The 27,545-nt window shown below is 36.2% G+C and overlaps 1 protein-coding gene across 3 annotated transcripts; it reads right to left on the bottom strand.

Moving 5' to 3' along the window:
- Positions 1-883: 883 nt before the first annotated feature.
- On the bottom strand, positions 884-13,720 carry lnpa (limb and neural patterns a). Of its 3 annotated transcripts, none has more exons than XM_017470924.3 (13): positions 13,614-13,720; positions 12,478-12,573; positions 12,117-12,158; positions 10,463-10,650; positions 9,608-9,666; positions 9,438-9,478; positions 8,318-8,401; positions 8,185-8,236; positions 7,877-8,089; positions 6,619-6,724; positions 5,640-5,710; positions 5,190-5,342; positions 884-1,769 (listed from the first exon to the last, which is right to left on the bottom strand). In XM_017470924.3, the coding sequence occupies exons 2-13, from the start codon at positions 12,502-12,504 to the stop codon at positions 1,603-1,605; spliced, it is 1,203 nt and encodes a 400-aa protein (XP_017326413.1). In that variant the 5' UTR covers positions 12,505-12,573; positions 13,614-13,720; the 3' UTR covers positions 884-1,602. The 3 variants fall into 3 exon arrangements, with proteins under 3 accessions (XP_017326413.1, XP_017326412.1, XP_047011929.2); XM_017470923.3 differs by lacking the exon at positions 13,614-13,720 and adding an exon at positions 13,529-13,602; XM_047155973.2 differs by lacking the exon at positions 13,614-13,720 and adding an exon at positions 13,529-13,552 and having other exon boundaries at positions 8,191-8,236.
- Between the last annotated feature and the right edge of the window lie 13,825 nt (positions 13,721-27,545).

Here is a 27,545-nt window from a genome sequence, read left to right on the forward strand (position 1 = left end):
TGAAGCATTTCATTTTGACAAGAATCCAAAATGCCCTAAACAGTGATGATTCACAAACATTTGATCTACATTATATTTGCTGATAAAAATGTTCAAACGTCCTATTGACAGGCTGTTTTTTTCCAACCCAGTGCCTGTGCCACTGTCAGGGGTCAAGCTGAGATGGAGTGTGCTGGAATCAGGTGCTACTGTCCTGCTGACAGTGATGCATTGCCACACTCAGGGGGTCATGTCTCTGTAAACATGCATTATCAAAACCCAAAGACAAATGTGGGAGGATGACCCGAGAGCCAATGTGTGAGAGTGAGAAACAGAAGAGTGTGTGTTTGTCAGCGGGGGCAATATGGGTAGAGATAGTTCTCTTGTTGCAAATGAAGAGGGTCAAGCAATCAAGCTGGGTTGGGCTTGGGTGTCAGTCCCATTATCTAACACTGTCTGAAATGATCAATGAGATAAAATAAAATGATCACAAGCCAAAATAGACCAGTTAATGAAAATGGGCTGTGTTTTAACAGATTCCTTTCAATGTCCCTCCATATCAGGATAGCTAGAACACAGACAGGAAGGGGAGTAAGCAATAAAGCAGCCCACTAACAGCCCTAACAACCAATTTCTTTAGAGGACACATGCTTTTTCCTCTCTAGAAATGCCGTTTCAGTTAACTATTCAGCTGGGCAGAGTGACTGACCCCTAATCTCTCAAAACAAACCACACATCTTTTAGTAAGCTTAGCATTTTCCCCCTGTGTAAATGTAATAAGGGAAGTAAAGTACAAAATAGTGGTATACACAAAGGGCATACAAAATTAACAGAATTCATTTGAGTAGTGTTATAGTATTGCTTTAGTTGGATGTAGTTATAAAGAAACAAGTGAAAATGAGAGTATATTTAAAAAATAATTTTATTTGAGGAAAAAGCAGGGCATAAAAACCCCATATGTAGTAATTAAATAGTTCCTATTTATTCTTTACAGAAATCTTAAATAGAAAGGCACATACATATATAATACTGCTCTATGTTCAGATTCTATAATTAAATAAACAGCTGTGGATTTTTTTTTTAATGATGAGCTTAATCTGTGTAAACATGAAACCCATCTCACTGCAGGCACGTAGAAAACTATAAACCTACTGAATACCTTCAAAAAAGGCACTGTAATAAAAGGTGTAAACATCAAACATTTCTCAGAAAAGAACAGACATTTTGCATTATTGTACATGCTGGAAAAACAAATTAAATACATTCTGTCAAACAGTACACATGAATTTTCCTTCTGAAAAAAGACTCTTATTGAGGAGTTATTCTCATTAGAGAGATGAACTGCTCTGTGAATTCATGACAGATGGAAGTGCATTCTAAACTAAAGACATGTAAACTTTCAAAATGTTGCAAATTCATTTTACTTCAACATAAAACAAAAAATATATTATTAATATAGATTATTACAGTTTAAAAAAAAAAGAAGAAGAAATGAATAAGAAAAGTATACTTAAACTAGTCTAAACCAAAGTTATAAACATTCTAAGTACTCCCAAATATATTAAACATGCGTTACATAATGCACACCTTTCCAGAGAGGCTGGCTAAGTTTGTAGATATTCTTTATTCCACATCCATAGCAGAGACATCTTGTTCATTGTCTGATTTTTCAGCGAGGTCTGGGAGAGTGGTGGCTGGTTCTTGAGGTCCTGGTTGCTCGGTTTGGTTTTCCACCTGATGCTCACTCGATTTCTCCTCCTCTACAGGGCCAAAGGACTCAGATTTATCCTCTGCTCAACAAACAAGACAAGTGATGCAGATTAGGATTATGTAATTAAAGAACATATAGTGTAACCTCATGATGCTAAGCATTCCCTGCTGATTTAATTATATTAACCCAATATGAATCTTGTATACATTTATAATTGTTGCATTAACAGTCCCCATATTTCTTCAGAAATACAGTAAGTCAATGTCCTGTTACAATCAGCTTAAAACGACACTTCCTGTGTATTAGCATACATAAAAGGAAGACCCACCATGTACCCACTACAGGACAATCGATACAAAGTGAGTAAAGAAAGTGGCAGGAAAAGTGGCAAGAAAGGGGCAGGAAGCCACACCAACAAACTATGCAGCACTGTAGGAGAGCATCACGAAAAGATACAAATCCTTTAAATCATGCAGTAGATCTGCTCTCAGATTCAATAGTAGTTCAAGGTAAAACGCCTTTAGACAATGACAGTGGATTTAATCAATACATGACACAATTTTCAGACTATAGATGAAAAAATTAAAAAAATTAAAAGGATGGGCACAAGCTTAACACTCATAATAAGACTAATACTAGTACTAATAAGACTCATTCCTTACTAGAAGAACCAAAAAATTGTATATCCAGACAAGACTATTCAATCAAGGGTGTCTGCGGGCTCAAATGCAGAAGACGGCAAATAGCACTTTCTTCAGAGTGCATTAAAACTGCCCTGTGATACAGAGTTGTTAGCCATCACGGTCCGTGGTTGGCAGCTGTCATATGATATGGGAGAGCCAGCTGGTAGGTGAGAACTAGAAAAGTGACCCAACTGGGGAGAAATGGGGGGGGGTCTAAAAAATTTTATTCCATTTCAAAAGTCCTGAAAACACTGGCTCTTATTTATCAAACTGGATACAAAACAGATTCATGCACAAATCGTTTGTAGGAGCATTTACGCAAAATATGTGCTATTCATGAAAATCCCATAAATTCTGCAAAACCTTCATATCCTACTACTGCTCCCAAGTGTGTAAATGTACGCATGAGAAGACCAACTAATGCAAAACTCAATCGGTTTCTAATCTTGTAATTTGCAATCAGTTTCTTCATTTTACACTGTCAAGTTCAAATCTTATTTATTTCAAATACACAAATATGTTTTAGACCAGTCGTTTGCATTATTATAAGCAGCCATTCATTATTAATTTTTTCTGTGTTTTCTCGTGATCTCGACTTAATTTTTCTGTGCACTGGACATCCATCGTCCCGAAGTCAATGTGGGTTTTTGAATGGGTTTTTGGTTAAATTCCTGAAATAAGGTCTGTGTTTAACACAAGCTCAAGATAAGTTCAGGTTTTATATTACAACATAAAATACATCAGTAATACCCTACTCAGGATTTAAAAAAAAAAAAAAAAACAACCCACAACAACACCAGGGACATTAAAATTCATCACGCCGAACAAGAAAACTCATCTACTACAGCCTCGTTGTGTTTATACTCACACACTTGCAAACTATTCCAACTCAAACTTTCCAACCAGTAGATTTATCAATTTATAGTATTTTACAATTGTATTCCAATTGTTTTTTTTTTTTTTAAATAAAGATTGAGAGAGTTGTCAGAAGCATAGTGGTGGTGACATTGAAGTCATGCGACAGTGGTGTAGTTCGTTTATAGCCTAACATTAGCTTTTTACTTCTGCCGACTGTATTTAGGCTTCAAAATTCACAAAACTTTCACTGTTCATTTCTGAAGATTATCTTAATGACGAAACATGTAAGAATCAAAGTTTTCTTGGTCACAGAGTTTATTGTCCTCAATAATCCATAAAAGAGTGGAAAAATCCAATTGGCTTTTTGTCAATAGGAGGGACACAGGTTGATGCTAACTTCTGGGGTGGCCTACAAAAATACAATCATCCCTGCATGACTGATGACTTCCATATTAGCATCAGACACTTGAGAAGGGGACACCCCTCTCTCTTAATGTGGAGATAAAGTCCATCTCTACATTTATGATGGCAAAGATGCAAACATGCATGTAACACCAGTGCCATTCAAAAAGCACGAGATTTTCTCGTGATAAAATTACATCGTGAGAAAACCGCTTTTGGTTATGTCAAGATCACGAGAAAATTAAGTCAAGATCACGAGAAAATTAAGTCAAGATCACGAGAAAATTAAGTCAAGATCATGAGAAAACAACTTCGTTATGCTGAGATCATAAGAAAACAACAAAGAATTTTTTTGTCATAACATACTCAAATGACAGAAGTGATATTACTGGAAGAGTTGGCACATGATACCCTTATGGAGGCAAAAGATATTTAGACAGCAGTAGGATTTAAGTTGGTTAAGTTTTCCAAGGCATCTGGCCAATTTCAAAAAGCTTTGTCATGCTTTGGGCCTCCCCCCAGGTAGCAGCAAAACTCTTTAATATCAGTATGTACATTTTTTTGACTGTGTTTTTGTGTCAAGCCATTTTTGCTTGATCTTATATTGTGCTGGACGGACAACACTCCATAATACCTCAACATATTTTGGTCATTTCAGGTGCTGGGACTCCGTTAGTTACCCCGCCAAATAATGTGTTTTTATTCTCAGACAGTCGTACTTCGAAGAGAAATTCTTTTTTGTGGCCGTTTTGTGGCCATTTTACATTTTCTACTCTCTGAACTTGGCCTTTTTATGGAGTTTTGTGGATGTCTGCAAACGAAAATCAGCTGTGCACACACCAAGTAATTTATGGGTGATTGCCATTTATCAACATATACATGTTTACAAAACTTCTGTAAGTGTGGCATACATTAGATTGGTTGGGCTTACGCAAACATTTACATTGCATTACATTTAAGGCATTTACAGACACCCTTATCCAGAGCAACTTACATTTGTCTCATTATTGATTTATTTTTATTCAACTGAGTGATTGAGGGTTAAGGGTCAAGGGCCCAGCAGTGGAAGCTTGGCAGTGACAAGGTTACCAGGCAGGTAGTCTTTCACATGAAGGGTCATGCGGACTGACACTACAGACAACCAGCCATAAACCTTTTTCCTGTATTCAGTCAACATGCATGAAAGGAAATTCCATTAAACTGCCACTTAGCTGTTTCAAATAAAACAAAAAAAAAAAATATATATATATATATATATATATATATATATATATATATATATATATATATATATATATATATATATATATATCTCATCTCTTAAGGACATGATGCTATACACTGTTTCAATCCAGTGCCTTCAAAAAGGTAACAGTCACTGAGTTTAAAAGTTTGTTTTCCTGCTGGAACCTGATACACAGACATGTGTATATATGGAAGAACAGAGAGCCAATTAGGATGCAACCTTTAAGATCCTAAAGCTTGAAATTAGAAAGGTGTAGTAAAAATAGCAGATGTGGGCAGAGCGTCTGAGGCAGTGACTACATAGTAGGTACCTGGGGAAGAAGTGGGTGCACCTTGGTCTGTCTCCAAGGCAACAGCAGATGGTGCTAGGCTTGTCTTGCCTTCACTAAATTCAGGAAGATGTGGAGCCTGGGGGCGTGTCTTCCGGGCAGGATTCAGGTAGTAGCAATAAGCACATCTGAATGCTGAAACAGCAGTCATAACACATTCTGCTGATCCAAATTATCCATGGTCACACTGATATATTATGAAAATAAAGCATAAGCTTATGCACACATATGGCAAAAGGAACATAAACAGCCTACGCCTGTTTGCATATTTAATCTGTTACTACTGCTGCATTCAAAATGCTAAATTCAAAATGCTTTAGAAGGCCCAGCATTTATGAGGTCCATGATATACTCAGCCGCCAAGTGTCAGAGAGGAACAGACACCATGTTTCATAAAGACTGACAAATTGTTCCATGTTCTCTAAATCTTACCAACATATTCAAATTCCTCCTTTAATGCCATGCCGTTATGTGATAGACACTGCTGGCATATTAGAGCATATCTGCAAAAAAAAATAAAAAATTATTAAAAACAGGTCTAATGACAAAACACTTGTCCACTGTGCCACCACGACCAACTTGGTGAGTAAAGGCCAACACATACTTCCTCCATGACAAGAGCAGTCAACTGCTGCTTATTTTCAAGGTACAAAATATCAGTCCATACTTCTTACACAAATTAATAAACTTGCTTGGAGGAGAATACCAGTTGCTTAATTGTGCATGTATGACCCATTACACCTATGACTGGCTAGCATGTACTGACAAAGAACAAAATTAGTCAGAATTCTCAATCACTAAGAATCCAGATTATTTTAAAAGGAGTATAGCATGAAAGATTCCTTTTAATTATCAGAATGTACACAGAGTAACTGCTTACCCATTGTCCACTGATGGCAAGAAAGTAACAAATTACAGGTTGTCCCAAAATTAAAAAATGAAAATACTTGTGCATAAAAGGAATCAGTGCAATGAATCACTTTGTACTAGCGTTAGGATGGGCCTAAAACAATTATTCCCTCTTCACAATTACCTCTTCTCTTGCCTATTTGACTGGCATGTACAGAAGTAGAACAGAGGGAATTGAGGAAATCAAAGCTTTCATTCCTATACCAGGTGGTAAACTGGCACAGGAGCTGCAAGTACATAGAAATATGTGGACCCATAAAACATGGCTAATGTTTCAGTGTGTGGAAAAAATACACTGTCAATCCCATGGGTAGTTATCAAATCGCTTCACTTCTCAGTGGCATAATGTTAAACTTCACATAATTGTTTGCATCACTAACAACTGCTTCACTGACTGTTGCTTAAAATCTCAAGTTCGCATTGGAAAAAAAAAAAACACACTTGTGCGGCTGTTGTGCGAACATTTGCTTATAGCAACAGCTATAAGATTCAGGATATTTACCTATTTTGAGGCCCATCACCTACTAGGTACTCAATAAGCTTGTCCAAAGCTCCTCTGTCTCGAGGGAGGACAGGCCGTGCCAGGGGTGGGCCTGGAGGATGCATTCCTGTGGACACATACAGACACGGTTAATAACAAACCATCCAAGAATACACATGCAGGTCTCCCAGACCATGAACCAGTTTACATATAGACCTGCAGTCCTCTGCAGCAGGCAGGTGGCCATGATAAATGGATGGCAACGACAGATTTTAATAATGACTCAGAAATAGTCCTCCCTATAGATAACTGAACCTGCTGTGATCCTCATCTCTAATTAATATAATTTAACATGAAGAGCGATCATAGAGAGATGACTGGTCATTTCTACCAGACTTGGCAAAGTCCTGATATCCTGCTGCTTATTAATTTACAAGCATATGGATTCGCTGTGGTGACTCTTTCGTATCAAATTGCTTTTCACTAGCAATTCCTTACAAAAATTATCCTGCTTGGATTAGTACACCCTCAAGTACTGATGATAATTCTCTCCTCGCATTAAGAAAATTGTTTTTACAATGCTGTTAACAAAATGTCCATCATTTCTGGCAGATAATGACAAAAATATCAATGAAGAGCAAATCAAACACTGGAAGTATGCATCTTTCAAGAATAAGAAAACATGTGATTTCTGTATGGAGTGTAATTTTTAATTGAAAATGATTAAATATGAAGAAACATTAAAACTCAAAATAGAAGGTTTGAAATTTAAACATTACCAACTACACAGCAGTGCTGGCATACTAGACCTTGCAGTTAGCAAATGTCCACAGGGGATTAATAAACTACATTCTATTAAGAGCTCTACAAACTCTAGAGACTGTTGTGCATAAAAATCCCAGGACATTAACAGATTCTGAATTACAGAAACCAACCTGTCCTGCACCAACAACCATTTAAACAACCGTTTAAAGTCTGAAGTTTCATATTTGCATTTAACACTCTAAAGTTAATGTGAAAGTTAACTCTTGACCTGTACTGCATTATTTTAAGCACTGCTCTGCTACTACAAGATTGGATAAAAGCTTGAACAAGGAGGAGTTCCTATTAAAATGGCCAATGAGTGTAGTCCCATTTTAATTAAATCCAACTCAATAACATCAAGGAAAAACCCTTAACATTTATTCATATTGTAGTGATGTTTCACAGATACAGTTTCTCCAGTGAAATCTCATGATTTTATTACAAAGAGTAAAAACAATAAGTGTGCATCACTCACCCACACCAAGGGCTGGGGAGCCTGTAGGGGTGGCAATTCTCCTCAGCAGGTTATGGTGCTGGGCAGAAGTAGACAGGTTCCTCTCCGGAGGACCACCAGGGGCTGAGATCAGGGCAGGAGGGGCAGTTGGGCCAGGAGGAGGACGTGCTGCTACTGCTAGGTTTGGAGTCACAGGAACAGGAGGGCGAGGAGTCACATGCCTCTGACGAAGCTCTGAAAAAAAAATAAACGACCAGTGTGTGCTTATTGAAGCAGATAATTAAAACTTTTTTGCTTACAAACCCAGTACATACACATTTTCTTCTAACCTTGACCTTGCCGAGGACTTACAGGAGGTCCAATGGGTGTAGCATCCAGCTCCTACAAAGAAAAAGAACTCGATTAAAAATTCTGCAACGATACCCAATGTTAACAGTCGGTCTATATTGCTGAAATACTTACGATCTTTTGCTTAGAATCTGGATCGAACCGCTCTAGTATCAATTTGGCATTTTTGTAGGTTTCTGTCTCCATCACCTGCTCAAGCTGAAAAATATATTGAACCATTCAGTGTACTGATTACAAACATGATTGTACTGGCACAAAATGACAAATGTATAACAGATAAGTAAGTAAGTAAGTAAGTAAGTAAGTAAGTAAGTCAGTAAGTCAGTAAGTCAGTAAGTCAGTAAGTAAGAAAGAAAGAAAGAAAGAAAGAAAGAAAGAAAGAAAGAAAGAAAGAAAGAAAAAGAAAGAAAGAAAGAAAAAGAAAGAAAGAAAGAAAAAGAAAGAAAGAAAGCCCAAAAACCTCATTGACAGAAGGGGAAATTGCTTCCTAGTAACGTTTAAAAATATATATACACAAATACAAATGTGCTGCTTAGGGAGAAAAATCTCCTGGCAGATTTTATGTTTTGTTCCATTTAGCTTCATTTTAAAACTCATTTTAGAAAAAGAGCAAATACTGCTAATTATTTAGATTTAATGAAAAGAATAATTACAAGATCTATTCTGATAATGGAGAGTGTAAAAATCCATCAACTGTAATTATTGAAAGTTATTAGACATGACAGCAGATGACAAGCAATTTCTCAGATTTATTTCCTCCCAGCACTAAACACTATCAATTTAAAGACAAGCCATTGGCCAAGCATTTTACTAAGGTAAGTCTGTGCAATTAACCGCTGTCTGCATTGATTTTAGATTATTTATATGAAGAAGAAATTTCTCTTCTTACTAAGAGCATAAGCTCAATAACTGTGCAGAGAAGGGATGCTCCTTTTTTAGCATTAGCAGGGTGCTAGCCTACTGTCAAAAGTAAAGCTGAATGGCCTACAAGGGCAAAGCCAGCACATTAGCATTTAAGGTTAACGCTCACATTACAGGTGCAAAGATGTCTGACATTTCTGAGAAGGTGTGCACTCTGGTTTGACCCCTCATGAAATAACTAGATTTTAAGTGTTCTACACAGGTATGAGGGTGCAACTTGCCAGACGAGCACTGGCCTCCCTGGCCAAATAGCCTACAATTATAATCAGAATGCACTATTCAGAGAGAATAGACAATCCAGAGGAACGCTTACTATTTTCTTTTTTTCAGCTTTCAATTCTTCAAATTTTTCAACTGAAACATAAAGGACAGTTATGTTACAAAATTATTTTTTTAAAACGAACAATGTGAAAATGAAATAACATTTCAGTCATGTTTAAGTACAATTTTAAAAGATGTGAAAAACCAAAGTGATCATTTTACCATTTCTTTCTGTCCTTCTTGAATACAACATAATTAACAGTTTTCTCAGAAGCCATACACTGTGGATAAAAAAAATAGATGACATCCTAAAAATGTAAAAATTAACTTGCTGCAAGAACAATTACATTTGAGCAAACAATGAATTGGACAAAAAAATAGAAACTTCAGATTTAAAATAACCAAAATCACACCATATCAGATCAGTCATTAGCTTAAAAGCAATTCAGAAGTTTGTTTGACGTGTTACGGTTTTATAGCTCTACAAAATACAATGCATGGTGCATTACTATGACCACAAAAGGGGTTTAAAAAAGTTGCAAGCTGAATGTAGTTTTGGTCATGGTGGCTCTGGCATAAAGAAACTGATGTGGGAGGAAAGAAATTGCACCAGTATGTGTGGCTGAGGAAAGTATATTCCTGGCCTAACCCCTCTTGACCAACTCAAACTAGCCAGAAGAAAATGGGAGAAACCAAACCACCATATATTCCTTTTGCATAGGGCTGGGCAATATATCTCAATATCATGATAAATTATAACATAATAGACTTTCTGATCCAATTTTCTCCTATTGTTGGTATGGTGATTTTTTTTTTTTTTTTACATTTTTAGTAATTACATATTAAATTGTACTGAATGGATGCTGTTGGTTTGACATTAAAAAAAAAAAAAAAAAAACCTTCTGTCTTTGTAAGCATTAAAGATAAGTATCAAAGTCAGTTTAATTGGGTTTTTTTGTTTAATTTATTTCACTACTGCCCCTTGTTTGACAATGATTTTAGTAAATGTATTTTGGGGGTTTGGTAAAAGAATGCATAACATTTATTAATATTACAGAAATGTAAAAGAATACTTACAGCAGTGGAAATATTAAAAAGGATGTCACCAATATCATTTTCCCCATTAGTTGTTGAGGGATGTACCACATATAAACAACCACACAGGCAAACAAGTACAGAAGGGTTGAATATAGAAGTAATCTGTAGACCCATAACTTCAACTGTTTCTGATTCTTTTCCCTGTGCTCCTCAAGGGTTTGTATATCCTGAAAAATCAAGGGGAAAAACAGTTTTCTATGAACCAAATAGCACTGTGCAGAATGGCAATGTATACGAGTAACAATAATAATAATAATAATAATAATACAGTATCTAATCACCCCAGTGACTCAGTACTGTCCAGTTACAATCTAGCCTATTCTACTGTAATATATTTTTCAAATTTGTGAATCAATCATTCATAACATATCCGGATAGCCTTGCCTGTACCAAAAACCATTCATAAGGGATCTAGATCTACTTCAGAATTTCTGTGAAGCCAATTTGCGACAAAGTACATGTTAAAAATGCTATACAAATAAATCTAAATTGAATTGAATACAATACAAAAATAATTGAAATAAGAAGTTATAAAAAGGAACAGCAAACAAAAAAATGTAACACACGATAGTCATGTGAAAAAATAAGTACACCGCATGAAAATTGTTTGCTTGTCGGTATATGTAAAAAAAAAAAAAAGGCAACATTTGATCCTCTTGGAAACAGTGCCTATTAATAAAGGAGATGCACTATCAAAATACACATAAAATTGACATTTTGTAGTCATTTTCACAAGTAAAATTAACAAAAAACAGATCAGTCACATGGAAAAAGTAAGATCTCCAAATTATTATACATGATTCCACTGTAAGGAAAAGCGAATTTGTCCAGGACTGGCTGTCTTAACAAAATCAGCCCAAGAGCAGACCATTTGATGCAAAAAGAAGTCTCCAAGAACCCCAAAATTTCATTAGTTAGCTGTCCTTTCATTATTTTTATCCTCATCTGACAAGCTTTTATATTTTAATTCAAAAGTTAAATTCCTCAAAAGTATCATTTGCCATGTTGCAAACACTACTATAGTAACTGTTCCAAACTAGGAAGTGGAATTTTACGTGACAAACACAGACAAGTGGAGTGTTACAAACAGTGAAACATCCCAGTGCGGTTATAATAAATAAGCATTCTTGGAATGCCACTTGTCGAATTCAAATTATTGGACCGGAACGAACTTGAATTGTTGTATAATTTCCATGAGCTTTTCAGTGGAGTATGATTTTACTCATCCCATAAGCAGTTCAGCCATCTGACATGCTCATTCAAAGGGTCTTTCATGGTGAGCCAATTCTCTAGGACCACCGTAGTGGTTTTAAATAACCTCATTCCAAAAATATCCAAGAACGATCCCATAGAGTCTGAGCCAAAGGAGTGCTCAAAAGAGAGCAAAGGCAAATACAACAAGTGTCTGTCAGTCTAATAATAACTGCAAGTCTGATTCTGCCAATGTCTCTAGACTACTGTCATCAACTGTATAGTGCTGCAAGCTCAAAACTACCTCAGTTTTGAAAAAAATGCACCTTTTACACCAATTGTTTTGGTGCAATTCAGATAATCCATAAGGATATATATGGTATCAGCGAGATCAGATATTGCTATCTGTTATCTGTAACAGCAATGAGCTCTTACTTCTTACCTTATCAAGCCTCTCCAATACCTCCACAGTTGTTGGCTTGCTCTGAAAGACATGTCAGACTATTACGCAAAATCAGTATAAATGCAAACGTTAATCACACATTTCACCAAAAATGCATCTCTGGCAGACAGACTTACAAATTGCTTTAAAGGCCAGTCATGTGCTTACTTGGTAGTTCTCTTACATTTCACACAGACATTCTGCAGAATGTTAACTAGCTATTGGATATGTAAAACACTTTCAAGCAAGCCTAAAATAGCCTACAATATTTTGTTAAATGTAATGATGAAGAACTTGTGATATGCCTTAAAGGTATTCATTAAATCAAATGAGATACAGTAAGCTTTTACATAGTACATACCCTCCAACGAGAAACCAACGCTCCCATCTTGAGGAGCAAATTCACAATTGATACTCTTTTGATGTAGTCCTGTCTAACAGCTGAAGAGTTCCCCACCTACCAAAAAAAAAAAAAAAAAAAAAAAAAAAAAAAAAAAAAAGGCAGAAATTACAGTTAGTACTCGAGTCTGAATAACGCACTCAATATATCACACGAAGACAAACTTGCAACAGAAGGGTATAATAAAAAATTTTTTTTCGATATATGTTAGTCTGTTTGGATGAATCACACTATCAGGAGGAGTTCATACATAATATATATTTACAATGCTTTAACATTATATTAAATACTATCGCACCGTTTTCAAGTCCCCAAAAACACCAGTGTACTCATGAGATGTTTAGCCATAAACCTGATAACCCGATACTCCTCTCTATTTTAAACTTCAGGGCAACACGAGTGATAAGTAAGCTGCTTAAAGATCTGCCGTAGGTAACCTTCCACAACATCTACAAGATCATCCAGGAGCAATGGCTGTCTAGTTAACTAGGCCATGTTCCACTCAACAAATATGATATTTTGCTCAGGACAAGCACCATGTTTAAACCGCCAAGAAAATGAGCTCCGTTGGGTCTCTCTGTCCATTCAGTCATTTCGTTACTTTTTAACAAAAAAAAGAAAGAAAGAAAGAAAGAAAGAAAGAAATCTTAAACTGCCACACGAGACGAACTCATTTGGACAATAATATAAACATATAAACCATGAAGATGGAGATATAAACAACCAATGGATAAAATATTCGCTTCGTTTTTAAAGTTACGCCAAAACGGTGTACTAAAACGACATCGAATAATAAAAACTTCACTGCACGTTTACATGTATACAAGGTCACAAAGTCTTCAAGCACCGGCAAGATCTGCTAAATAATCTAACAAGTATTGGATATTTTTTTTAAATATATTTTTTTTTTAACCAGCTTAACGGTCTGTCTAAAGTAAGCCAACTAAGCTTATGCACTAAACCAGGAAACCTAACGCAGACATGACACAAAGTATTATATAATAACTTTTACAGTTCTGCAACAGCACGGTAAACTCTGCTGTGTAACACAGCAACCAGTACTGAAGTAAAGGAGAAAAATCATTTTGGTACTTTACCAGACAAGCATCAACCGAGAGTGAAAAGGGTAACTTGTTTAATAAACGTCACAGAATACCCATAACTCCCTGCGGTAGTCTTCTGTGTCTTTTGGGTCGTCACGTGATACTAACTTCCACTAAGCCCGGGAACAACAAAGTGTTGTGCTGGGCTGCATTTCCTTATAACTGGTGATATTAAAGCTACAGTGCGTGGGAGTTTTATTTTGTTTAACAAAAAATGTCAGAGAAGAAAAAGAGTACTCTGTAATCTGATGTTATTGAGCTGCTGTTAGTCACCCTGCTGAAAAACAGTTGCCAACCCACAGTTTGAGCTAGTTAAACTGGTAGACCAACTGGTAAGTGCTGGTAGAAAGGAACCAGCTTTGGAATTATTGCTACTCATGCAACATGGTAGGCAAGTTTATTTTATTTATTTATTTATTTATTTATTTATTTATTTATTTATTTATTTATTTATTTATTGGGGGGGGGGCTTTTTTTTTGGCTGAACAGGTAAGACATGATCTGTTCTCTAATTTGGTGGAAAGCTATATGATTTTTTAAATCTTCTAAATGGTTTTATCCACCACACTAACATAAGCTGGCTAGTGGTTAAGCAAATTGTTTTTGGTGTGAATTTGTGTAATTTATGTATTTAAAACTGATATATCTGTCAGTAAGGTGACCAAGGTTTTGCTGAACTGTTATCAAATGTGTATTAGCATACTTGCAAAAATCAGATTAATTTTCATGGTGTAGAAGGACACAGTACAATGTTAGATTTCACACTTGCCTCACATAAATAATTGGCTCTAAATACTAAAGAAGTTTGTAATCCAGTCTACCACATTAAGACTTTGTACAGATTAAGATGTTGCAAAGATTATGCACTTGCATGTAGTGGTTAGTGGTAGAAGTAGTGGTTGTCTGAAGAATGCTGTTTTTAAATCAAAATGCAATTTTAGGTGACTGTTCCATCTGCATAGTCTATTTTGTATTTTTGGATCTTAAAATTGCTGTATAGTATATATGTATACCACCTAGAACATCTCTGCAAGCATGTAACTCATGACAACCCTCTATGCTGAAGCTGGATTCCTGCATATTGTTCATGACACTAGTGTCCATAACAAGGCTGCATTCTTAAAATCTGTGCATTCAGTGTCCACAGTACTGCTGTGCAATATACACATCTACAAACCTGAGATTTCAAGCCACGGCTGACATTTTAGGTACCAATCTACAGCTATATATGAGTTTTGTGTACAATGCTACACAACATTCATTCCAAAACAAGTAATTGTGGGGTTTTTAAGCGGTACAGATTTTTAATCATTTTAGATGAACATAATTTAGTACTGTTTGACTTCATTTGTAGAATACAGTTGTAGAAGAGTAATGATCAATAATCACATGCAGTGTCACTCAGTGGAAGATATGTTCCCTTTTGAGTCTGGTTCCACTCAAGGTTTCTTTCCCATCTCTTCTCAGGGAGTTTTTCCTTGCCACGCTCGCCTTTGCCTTGCTCATTAGGGACCAAACATCTACATCTGGATTTCTGTAAAGCTTCTATGTGACAATGTCTATTGTTAGAAGCGCTATACAAATAACAATGAGTTGAACTGAATTGAAAATAATTATGCCATTAATCATTAACCCATGGGACCCATCTGACAGATTTTTGCTTCCTAACCAATGTACATTGCATTATCATTACCAGAACCCTTATCATAATTCTTGACTTCTCTAAGGTTAACCCTAAATCCTCATCATGGAGAGATTTTGGTCTTAATTTGATGAGAGTACTTAAAGTACCTTTTGTTGTGGTGGTACTGCTGGTGGTTCTGCTGGTCAAGCAAAGACATGTCCTCTTACATACCATGGACATGTCATGCTGTTGCCATGGATAAAGTGCAGGAGATAAATAAATGGTATAATTAAAGTATATGTATTTTATAGAGCATGTGATATCAATATATTAAAGCATATAGCACACATGCCCTGACAAAGTTATCAGTGTCAGGACATGAAGAAATAATTTGTTTATTATACTATTTCACACACACACACACACACACACACACACACACACACACACACACACACACACACACACATTCATATAATGTAAAAGACAGTGTGATTCATCAGACCAGGCCACCTTCTGCCATTGCTCCATGGTCCAGTTCTGATGCCCATGTGCACATTGTAAGTGCTTTTGGCAGTGGACAGGGGTCAGCATGGGTACTCTGACCGGTCTCCGGCTATGCAGCCCCATGCGCTGCAAGCTTTGATGCACGGTGTGTTCAGATCTTTCTATCATAGCCACCATTAACTTTTTCACCAATTTGTGCTACAGTAGCTCTTCTGTGGGATCGGACCTGACGGGCTAGCCTTCACTCTCCACATGCATCAATGACCCTCGAGCACCCATTACCCCAGGACCACTTTTGGTAGGTATTAACACCCCGGAAGACCTGATGTTTTGGAAATGCTCTGACCCAGTCTTCTAGTCATCTCAATGTGGCCCTTGTCAGAGTAACTCAGATCCTTATGCTTATGCATGATCCTCATGCATTTTTCCTGCTTCCAACACATCAACTTCAAGGACTGACTGTTGACTTAATAAAATGGGTGAGAAATCAAGAAATGATAAGGGCATGAACTATTAATAAACTATAAACTACTTTCATTTTTGGGTTGGTTTTGAGTTCACTTGGGGTTTAGTGCACTGTAACCTTTCTTTCAGACATGGACTTACACTGAAATATAGCATTATATTTTTAAACACAAAACTGCTATGCTATGTTTCTAGCTTGGGTAACCAAAAATTTTTGTATTTTACTGTAGTGCTGTAAAATCTTATATGCACCTGTCAATTGTGGAAAGCTAAAACAGAATCTTGTATTTCTGACAAAGAGATATAAGAACAGACAAGTTGAAGTTATAATAGAAGCTTTTTATGTAATGTTGGTTTGTTCTTTAGGCATAAGTGTTTTGTTGTTATTTGTGTTATGATGGGTTTTTTTGTTTGTTTGTTTGTGTGTTTTTCATTTCATTTGTGTGTTTGTGTGAATACAATGCCATGCCAAAACATTCTGTATGATTTTAAGAAAAAGAAAATACACTAATATCCACAAAATAACAAATGCCACAGAACGAAAATACATAAGCATAACAAAAAGACCATACATACAGTGCCATACAGTGACATACAAACAAAATTAATGACAATAAAAAGAGTGTGCATAATAAATAACAGTTTTCCCATTTGCTTAACTGCAGTTTGTTTGGCCAGTCTATTGTGAATACAAGTGGACAATTTACACGCTCATTTAGTGGACAAAATGACTGATTTTAGTATTAAAATATTAGTTCCTCTAATAAGCAATTTACTTGGCAAGAGTCATGGACTTCGCTTTGTTTATTATTATTGTTGTTGTTGTTGTTGTTGTCTCTTTTGTATCATCTAATTTTAATTCCATTTTTTAAATTTATTTGGTTATTTTTAAATGGCACATCTTTTATTCTTTTACTTTTACATCGTAGCAAATGAACCAGGATTAGAGTACTGTGGAAGTACACATGTTAGTAGTCCAGAAGGGTGTGTATTTATATGGGTACATTTGTTGAAGAACAGATCAGTTGATCAGTATAAATTATGTCCTGTCAGTCTGAAAACTTTTGATACTGGGTGGAATGGTAGCTTTGCTACTTTCTGAGCTAAGGTTATTGTCCATGTGGAGTTTTACATGTTTACCTCATGTCAACATGGGTTTCCTCTGAGTTCGGGATCTATCCCTGCAGAGGAAAAGAGGTGGAAAACAAGACATCAGGTCTCTTTACCAGAGGACTCACTTACTAATGGACAAATACAGCTACTGTAAGTGGACATAAGTTAATAGATAAAAGGTGTGAAGAGGAATGGGAAGAAGTAAAGAACTGTCAGGACTGTTTGAGTCTTGCCAAAAAAGAGAGCCACTTCAGCACACTGCCCATACTATACCTGGAGTTGGCACAAACATCACTCCCCCATTCACACCTGATGAAGTGGAGGCCTACTGTTTGTGGACCTGCCCCAAATTGCATTATAGGTGAGGTTGACTTTCACAGCAGAAAACTGCCTCAAATCTTAGAGTGTGCACCATCTGCTTCCACCTCTGCAGAAGACCATTCTGGTCTTCTAGATACTGTATGCAACAGATCTCCCACCCATTATTGTTTTTGTATGTAATGTTTATGTATTCTCCATACAGTCATTTAGTAACTTTTAAGTATTTTAAGTAAGGTTTACATGATACCAAGGATTATTTTCATTAAAAAAAAAAAAATCAACTAATTTTATTATTTTTGAATTACATTGCAAAAATCAAACAAGTAAATCAAAGTTGCTGGGGTTTTTTTCAGGATAATTGTAGTTTTCTATTTCATACAAGAGCGCTTAAATGAACTACATAACTAACAATACTGTAAAAAAGTACACATATTCTAAAAGTTATCATCAACACTTAATGGCCGCTAACACCAACCATAAGCACTCCAATGGGTAAATGCACTTACATAAAGACTGAACTGACATTCACTGTGACATTCAGTGACTTCACTGAATTGCTCGCGCACACACACAAACAATACAACGGACTGAGAAACGCAAAAGGGGTGAACCAGGAAAATGTAACTGAAGCACTTGATCTTTCAAGGCATTTTATTATAGAATAGCCTTAGGTCTAAAAGCCAACATAAAACAAGAAATATTGAAAACAACCCATTCATAATGCTCAAAATTAAATCCATTTAAAGTGCAAACGGATATGCAAATTTGGTTTAAAAGCTATGCCCCCACTTTCGTATGCAAACGGTTCAAGTAAACGTAAAACAAGTAAAACTTGGCTGTTGTAGTTTTTTTAGTTTTGTGAGCACTTGCAAAATAATATTAAATTTAACCCAGTTATCTAAATAAAATATACACTTTGGTTTTAGCTGTATATTTACATAAATTAATTTAGTACAGTACTTACAGCAATTAACTAATTTTAATACTTTTATTTTTTTGTGTGTAAAATCACAAATTTGTTTTATGTCATATTTTCTGAACCACTCAATCTTTTCTTTCAGTGTGACAAGTTGTCTTGCTTATGTCAGAACTTGCTTATGGAAAATGTGTTTTTGTCAGTCAGGGAAATGTGTCGGTCTGGGAAAGCAACATCACAATGTAGTTTTTTTGTTTTTATACCATTCTTAGTGTCTCATAGTCCATCTATATTGCTAGAATTTTTCATACATTCACATTTGCAAATCAATGCCTATATATACCCCATGCACTGGATTAAATTTCAGCCAAAGATATTAACTATGTCTGTTACTGCCGGTAAGTCATGTCAGGTATGGCCATCTGTATAGTTGATGTAAAACATCTCACATGAATTCTCTTTATTCTCTCCATAATTGGCTCTATGTTATTTCAAACTTACAGGTTAAGTGCACAGGTCCCTTTCTGATATAGTTATGAGACATGGTTTCTTAATATTGCTGGGTAGTGGTAGTTCAGCTCAGAAGACTGTAAGTTAAAAATATTTTCAAAATCAAATGAAGAAATATTCTGACAACCACCCAACAAGAAACACTGTTTCTTCTTCTTCTTCTTCTTCTTCTTCTTCTTCTTCTTCTTCTTCTGCTTCTTTTTCTTCTTCTTCTTCTTCTTCTTCGTGCTGGCAATATTTAGCTGCTCACAGCCAGAGTTTGCTGCTTAATATCAATTTTGCTATTTCAGTAGAACATAATTTTAGATGACTTTACCTCATTACGGTTCATATCTTCCATTGGAGTGTGACAGATGACATAATGGTTAATTTTGTGTTCAACCACTCTGAAAGTGTCTACTCTTCCCTGGGAATCCAGGTTTCTTCAGCTTTGGCCAAAATTAGATAAAATGTGTATTTTTGATATTTGAATTTTTGAGATTTTTATTACTGTTCTGATTTTTTTTTCTCAAACCCATAACCCATTATTTTAACACACAGTTTCAAAACAGTTTAAGATTGTATATGTGGTTTAAATTAATTGATCTAGTGAGCCACTATTCCAGATCAGCACCATGGAAAGTTACATGTTTTATATTGTACACACTTATGAAATGGATAAACAGTGTATAATATTAATATTAATAATAATATTATAAATATATTAATATGTAAACTATGTCTTCATAGTTTGGGATATAACCCAAGCCTCAACAATGTGGTTCACTTTTTGTCCAGAGTTGACTTTTTGTATTTAAAGTAAAACTCTCAAAGTAGCTTTTATTTCTGATCAATTTTGTAATAATTTGCACATTATATTTAAGGTTAAGGGCTGTGTTTGTGGTAGTGGCATGTCAGTGGAGACCTGGATTAGTGAATTCCCCCAGTGAAATTTAGTTTTATGACCTTGATTTAGTATCTTGTGGCTTCATTAAGCTGTGTGCACATTTAACTCTTGGCACACAATATAAAAAATAAAATGCTAAATAATGGAAAGTACTGGGTCAAGTGCTATTTTATAAGCTCCCAAATAATGAAGTTTGACTTGATTAATGTGCTAATTAAAATTCAGAGTATTCATGCAGCAATACAGTATAAATTGACAATATACTAGACTCCTGTAAGTTGTGTATTTGAATGCTTACCATCTTCTTATTCATATATGTGTTAGTTTTTTGTTCCTTATTTTTTATTGTTTCTTTCTTTTGTGATATCATATTACATTGGAAGCAAATAAAAAATGCTACCTGTTTCTTCAGTCCACTGACTTATGTTGCCACCTCTGTAGCCAAGGAAACCCTGGAGGGGAAAAAATATAGGTTTCAGGATCTAGAAAGCATCAAGGCCAAATGGAAGGGCCACATGGCACTCTTAACTCAGCCCACTGGCCTCATACAAACCCTAAAAACGCAGAGTCACTCCCTATCTACTCCATGGGCCAGGCCCTAAACAGCATCCCTACCACCACAGAAGGATACTGTGAAGGCTGTCTATGAGGGGCAGGGGCTGACAGGGGGAGGCTTTACAGCTGAAAACATTGGGCTACTCATTGGGCTACACATTGGGCTACTTACATTGTACCAGTGGGTCATAATGAAAGTGTTGCATGGGTACAAACTTCGAGTCCACCCTTGGCTCTGGGCCTCATCAATATCAGACCCTATCAACATTGCTGCTCTGACCTAAGATCTTTATTCCCTCTTGGACAGAATAAAAGGTTCTATTTAATATTTAATAGTCCGTACAGGATTTCGCAGAGTTTTTTTTAAATGATTGTTGCAGCCAAAAATTCTTGATTTTGTTGCAGCTTTTTTCAAAATGTATGATGCAACTTGCATTTTAGCAGAAAACTACATGAATTGGAGAAATTGCAATTGCGCCAAAAATTTTTCAGTTCTTTCACTGATATTTTTTCATAAATGAGACCTTTTAGCTGTACTTGTGTTCAACGCGTGTGAATCGAAGAGGGCTTTGACTGAATGTGCATTGTGATGACATCACATGACATGTCTTGGCCAAATCTGCAGAAAATCTGCAGTAATTCTGAAAAATTGCTGTAATATTTTAAAGTTTCCTTGATTTTGCAACTGCAAAATCGCAAAATCCTGGAGGGACTGATTTAAGGTTTTATTTAACCTCTTCATTCAGAGGAAGGTTGGTGGTTTCCATTCAATTCTAGAGTTGAGGGGTCTGAACTAGTTCCCCTTTAGCATAATAAGGCTATAAGATGTTATTCATTCAGTGAAACTACAGGACTGATTCACCTCAGTGGATCTGCATGATGCATATTTCCATTTTCCAGTGGTCTAGCAAACCTGCATTTTGAGATTTGACCTTCCAGGGAAACAGTTGTTCTCAAGATGTATGCTGGGGGCCCTGCTACCTCTGATAGGCATCAGGATGTTGCCATATCTGTACAACTGGCTTTTGTGTGCCTCTATCCCTTATACATCCACCCACCTTGCATGCATCATAATGCTTGGTGACCTCAGAAAAGAGCTCACTAACACTGAAACAGGCAGCACATTTCATTGGCATGAAGCTAACTTCAGTGAGAATGCTATCCACCTTGCTAGCACTCCAATGTGTGGCAGATATTATGGTGATTGCTGAAGGCCTATAAACTTATCACAGACTTTCTGAAGGGAACAAGGCACTTTTTTCCACCACACATGGGATCTCAACCTTGCATGCCTTGAAGATAAGCTTGTTTTGCATACATGTGTGGCCAGGTTCCAGAAATTGGGGTTAAATCCAGGGTTTCTGCCCAAGGTCATCTAACCCAATTTTGTTGACTTATCAGTGAATCTCACAGCATTCTATTACATTGAGCCTGCCATGTGTGCTATTTAGACCATGGCCTAAAAGCAGGCTGGATTCTTGAATGACTAAGAAGCATTTCCTCTTCATGGGGATTAGAGGCTCCAGGAAATCTTCACTGCTGCTACCTGGGTATCAGTGTACACCTTTTCCAGGTTCTTCTCAAGGTTATTTTTGCTCCCAGTGGCATGAGTGCAGAGGTCATATCCAAACTTGTTTCCAGTCAGCTCTGAGGTGGGTCCTCATACAATATCCAGTAGATTTTCACCACCTCTAGCAGTTAGGAGGGCCAAATAGAATGATAGTTATATATGTATAGGTCTATGGACATAAGATAACCACTAAGGTTCCTTTTCATTCTGAACCAGCACAAATTCAATTGAAACTTGTTCTAGGGAAAGATGGCTGTATGACCGTGCTATTTATTGCAAATACTAGCTTCATCATACATCACTTTGTGACTTTGTTGAAAGGTTGTGTCATGCATGTTCACGCACACAAGAAGGTATCCAGTTGATGTATCCAGCTGATGGCTATCAGTGTTCACATTCAATTTAATGCAATTCAATTCAATGTTATTTATATAGTGCTTTTAAGAATGGACATTGTCACAGCTTTACAGAATTAAACTTCTAACTTCTTCAGTCGAAAATATTGTGTCAGAATCAGAAACTTTGCTTAGCACCAAGCTTTGAAGCATTTTAACTTTAGATTCAATGACAACCATCATCAAAAGTTATTAGTTTAGATCAGTCAAATCCACCTAATGTTTCCATCAAACATGTTAATTTTACATTAAAATTTATCCATCAATTTGTGGCTTTCAAGATCCTGAAATCATGCAGTAAACTAAAGTGTGTGTTTGTGTGTGTGTGTGTGTGTGTGTGTGTGTGTGTGTGTGTGTGTGTGTGTGTGTGTGAAATTTCTGCTTGTACTGCTTGCATCTACAATTAACAGAGACTGGATTTACACTGTCAATTCGTATAGCCACTTCAAACAACTATCTAACTGGGCTAGCTCACATAGTCATCTATTCTCTCCTCTTTGTGTGACACAATTATGCTGCTAGATTTACTCAACTGTGTCCTCAGAGCCCCTTTACCACATCAAAATACAACTTTGTATTATGTGTAATTAAGGCCACCTTATAATATAAATGCATGATTGACCATGCAAAGTTAATCAAAATGTGACACACAATTTATAGTGCAGATCATAGTTGGAAATACAGTAACCCCCCCCCCCCCCCCACACACACACACACACACACACACGCGTGCGCACACACACGCACACACAAATACTGGCACCCTTGGTAAATATGAGTAAAGAAGGCTGTGAAAAAATGTCTTTATTGTTTAACCTTTTGATCTTTTGTTAAAAAAATCACAAAAATACTCTCATGGATATCAAACAATTGCAAACACAACACAGGTTTATAAAAATAAATATATGTGCACAACAATTATTGGCTTTTTTTAGTCAATACATTTCCAAGATAACAGCTCTGAATCTTCTCCTATAATGCCTGATGAGGTTGGAGAATGCATGGCAAGGGATCTGAGACCATTCCTCCATACAGAATCTCTTCAGATCCTTCAAATATCGAGGTCCACACTGGTGTTCTCTCCTCTTCAGTTCACCCCATAGGTTTTCTATAGGTTTTAAGTCAGGGGACTGGGATGGCCATGGCAGGACCTTGATTTTGTGGTCAATAAACCATTTTTGTGTTAATTTTCATGCATGTTTTGCATCATTGTCCTGCTGGAAGATCCAACCACTGACCAAATTAAGCAAAAACAAATTAAAAAAACAAATTAACCAAATTAAGCAAATTAAGAAAAACAGATCCAAAACATTAAAGAGCCACCACCATATTTAACCGTGGGCATGAGGTACTTTTCCATATGGCTACCTCTCTGTGTGCGCCAAAACCACCTCTGGTGTTTATTGCCAAAAAGCTCTATTTTGATTTCATCTGACCATAGAACCCAATCCCATTTTAAGGTCCTGTAGTGTCTTTTCAAACTGAAGACGCTTGAGTTTGTTTTTGGATGAGAGTAGAGGCTTTTTTCTTGATACCCTTCCAAACAACTTGTGGTGATGTAGGTGACATCAGATTGTAGTTTTGGAGACTTTCTGACCCCAAGACACAACTAACTTCTGCAATTCCCCAGTTGTGATCCTTGGAGATTTTTTGGCCACTCAAACCACCCTCTTCACAGTGTGTTGAGACAATATAGACACACATCCAATTCCAGGTTGATTGGACCTTTCCAGTTGACTGGAACTTATTAATTATTGCCCTGATTATGGAAATTTCCAATGTTTGTGCTATTTTCTTATAGTCACTTCCCATTTGTGAAGCTTAACAACGTTTTGCTGCACATCACAGCTATATTCCTTAGTCTATCCCATTGTTATGAATGACTAAGGGAATTTGGCCAATGTTTTACCTCAAATTTATACCCCTGTGAAACAGGAAGTCATGGTTGAACAATTTCCTGTTCTTAGTCACCCAGGTGTACTAAAAGAAAATGTAAAATATCAATGGGAATATACTTCAAATATATTTTTCTCATATTAATTCATAGGGATGCCAATAATTGTTGCACACCTATATTTAACAGTGATTTTTTTTTTATAAACCAGTGTTGGGTTTGCAGTTGTTTGATATCAATGAGAGCAGAGTATTTTTGTGATTTTTTTTTTAAACAAAAGATCAAAAGTTTAAACAATGAAGACAATTGTTCACAGCCTTCTTTGCTCATATTTGCCAAAGGTGCCACTATTAATGGAGGGAACTGTAGGTAGTTAACAATGTTATGTACCCTTGTTAAATTAATAACGTGAAAATATTCACAGATGGCCCCATGTCTAAGTGTGTGCCGTCTTTCTCTACCTCATTCTTGTGAGAGCCAACAAAGTAATTCTCATAATATTGTGATATCTCCAATTACAACCATCTAACATATTTCTTTATTATTGATATCAAGATCAATAAAATACACAGAAACAATATCACCTTTTTATGTGGATCGCTTTAAATCTTTCAATATTATTTACTACATTGTAATATAATATTTTAATATATATTAATATAGCATATTTCTTCTAAATACGTCATGTAACTAACCCTTGTGGTTTTTACAACTCAGGCGTGGGTTTCCAGAAGAGGTGATCTTTTCTGATCCCTAATGACGGTATGACGATTATAGTTCACAGTTTCTTGTAAATGTATTTTTATTACCTTATTGAATATTGAAGCAACACACTTCCAATGAAAACAAATAATTCGTTTTTTAATCACATTAAAAAAACATATGAACATTTAAAATCCAACCCCTAGTCCTTTGCGTGGGAGGTAGAAACAGACTGAGTCTGGCAAATGGGGCTCTGGTGAAGCTGTGTTGGGCATGGCATTCAATTTGCTGCTCAGTGACAGCCAAATAAACTCTTTTGTAATATGTGTTTTGTAAGTGCTTTTCTTATATACTGGGCATTCATACAGTAGTTTAACATGTGGAAATAAGCACATAATTGTAACTTGATTCACCAAAGTACCCTAGTAATGCCAGTTCAAAATGTAATCAATTGTTGAGTGAAGTTGACGTATGTCTAGAATGCATTATCATCCCTTATTAAATACCTGAATAATGTGATTAACAAATACACATTAATAAAATAAACTGATATACAGATTAAGTTGTGCCTTATTACTGTCCCAAATTATTGATGACTCACTCACGTTTAGTTAATTTAAAATGATTATTAGCCACCAAGGTATTTCTATCCATCCCTCAGGTGCATCAATAGCAGGTGTTCTAATGGCTCTAATAAAAACTGTAGGTGTGTTCCAAATGCTAAACAATGACGGCTTTACAAAGGATCCTACAGCTTCAGCACAGAAGTCAGGCAGTGTACATAAATGCCTACATCAGGACCACTTTTTCCCCACTTGACTCTCTATCTGATGACAATATCATAAGAAAATTCTGGATTCCAAGGACCAAGATCCTTGAATTGCTGCAGGTTGTGAAACCACACCTTCAGAAGGCCGCAAGACAAACCTTTGCCTTAAGTCCAGCAGAGCTGCACTGCATTATTACGCTGTTGGAAGTTTTATGGAGGTGGTTGGTGGTGACTTGGGGCTCAGTGAGTCTTCAGTGAGCATGGGTATGACAGCCGTTATAGCTTTGCTGCAATTGTCCATAACATTGCAGTCAGGGAAAATGTCCAGCTTCCTGAGGAGGAAGAGGAGGATCATGCTGCTGATTATAAAGGTGCTGGTTCTGATGATGATGATGATGATGATGATCCTTTGCACCCACATAAAGGCGGAATGCATCCTGCAGGAGCAGAAGTTATACAGCATATAATTCAGCATATGTTTGGCTACTAATTTTTAGTAAATAGAATGAATGCTGCATGTTCTATTATTTGTTCCTTTTCATCAGACATAACTTGTGTTAATAAACATTTAATGTTTTTGCCTACCTTGGTCTTTTCCCTGCCACCATTAATGGATATACTTTTGCCAACAAGAAGCATATATTTGCTTTCTATTACAAAGTCTAATGCAAATATTCCATATTCTATTCTACATGACATGACACAAACCCACATACACTGACATGTAATCCCATTAAGAATTCAGATAGGCTATATGGCCATACAATGACATGTATAAACATGTTATTCATTTATGTAGGCATTTTACCTATAAAATGTACACTGTAGTTTGAGAAATTATATTTTACTAATATTAAAATGTAATATTTTCAAATATGTGACTGAATGCATTGCACATATGCAGAGTCCTTTTCTGACTCACTCAGTGCGCTGCAGATACGTAACATAGGTAGATGTACAGTACAGACAACGTTTCATCCATATGAGTGAAAACCATTAACATACATGATGTCTTTTAAAAACATTGCTATATGAGAAATTTATCGTTGGAAATGTTGTAACAAAGATTGGCGCTTGTAAATTATACAATAACTCACCTTTCTTCACTGCGTTCCAAACGGCATTGCTTTTGAAGGGCGTTTGGAATGGAGAATAATTTCGATAGTCATGCTGGAAGATCATTTCAAAATGATTCTTTTTTTAATTAAATCAACAATGAATTACGTAAAATTTGAGCACCACTACTTTAAGCTCCATGAAAATCTTTCAGTGTTTGAGGAAGTCTTTACACACCAGCTGCGAGTAATCAAAGACGTCGACACCGCACACTAACAATGAACTATGTTTCTAATCACAGGTGGAGAAATGAAGTTCCTAACACACAAGTTTGCGAATGTTCGTTGGAACTGTGGTTTCAGGAAACAACAAATCGTTGAACTATGTTGATAACGACGGAACCTGTGACCATTGTTGACTAACGATGCTTTTGGGAAATGCACCACTGATTAATTAAGTTATCAGCGGCGCGGTGGTGCAGTGGGTAGTGTGGCCGCCTCACACAGCCAGCGGCTATACATATACATACATACATACATACATACATACATACATACATACATATATATATATATATATATATATATATATATATATATATACATATATATACACATACTATTCCTACAGGGTTTTTGTGCTT

The sequence above is a fragment of the Ictalurus punctatus genome, chromosome 6, assembly GCF_001660625.3.
Source record: "Ictalurus punctatus breed USDA103 chromosome 6, Coco_2.0, whole genome shotgun sequence".
NCBI lineage: Eukaryota > Metazoa > Chordata > Actinopteri > Siluriformes > Ictaluridae > Ictalurus > Ictalurus punctatus.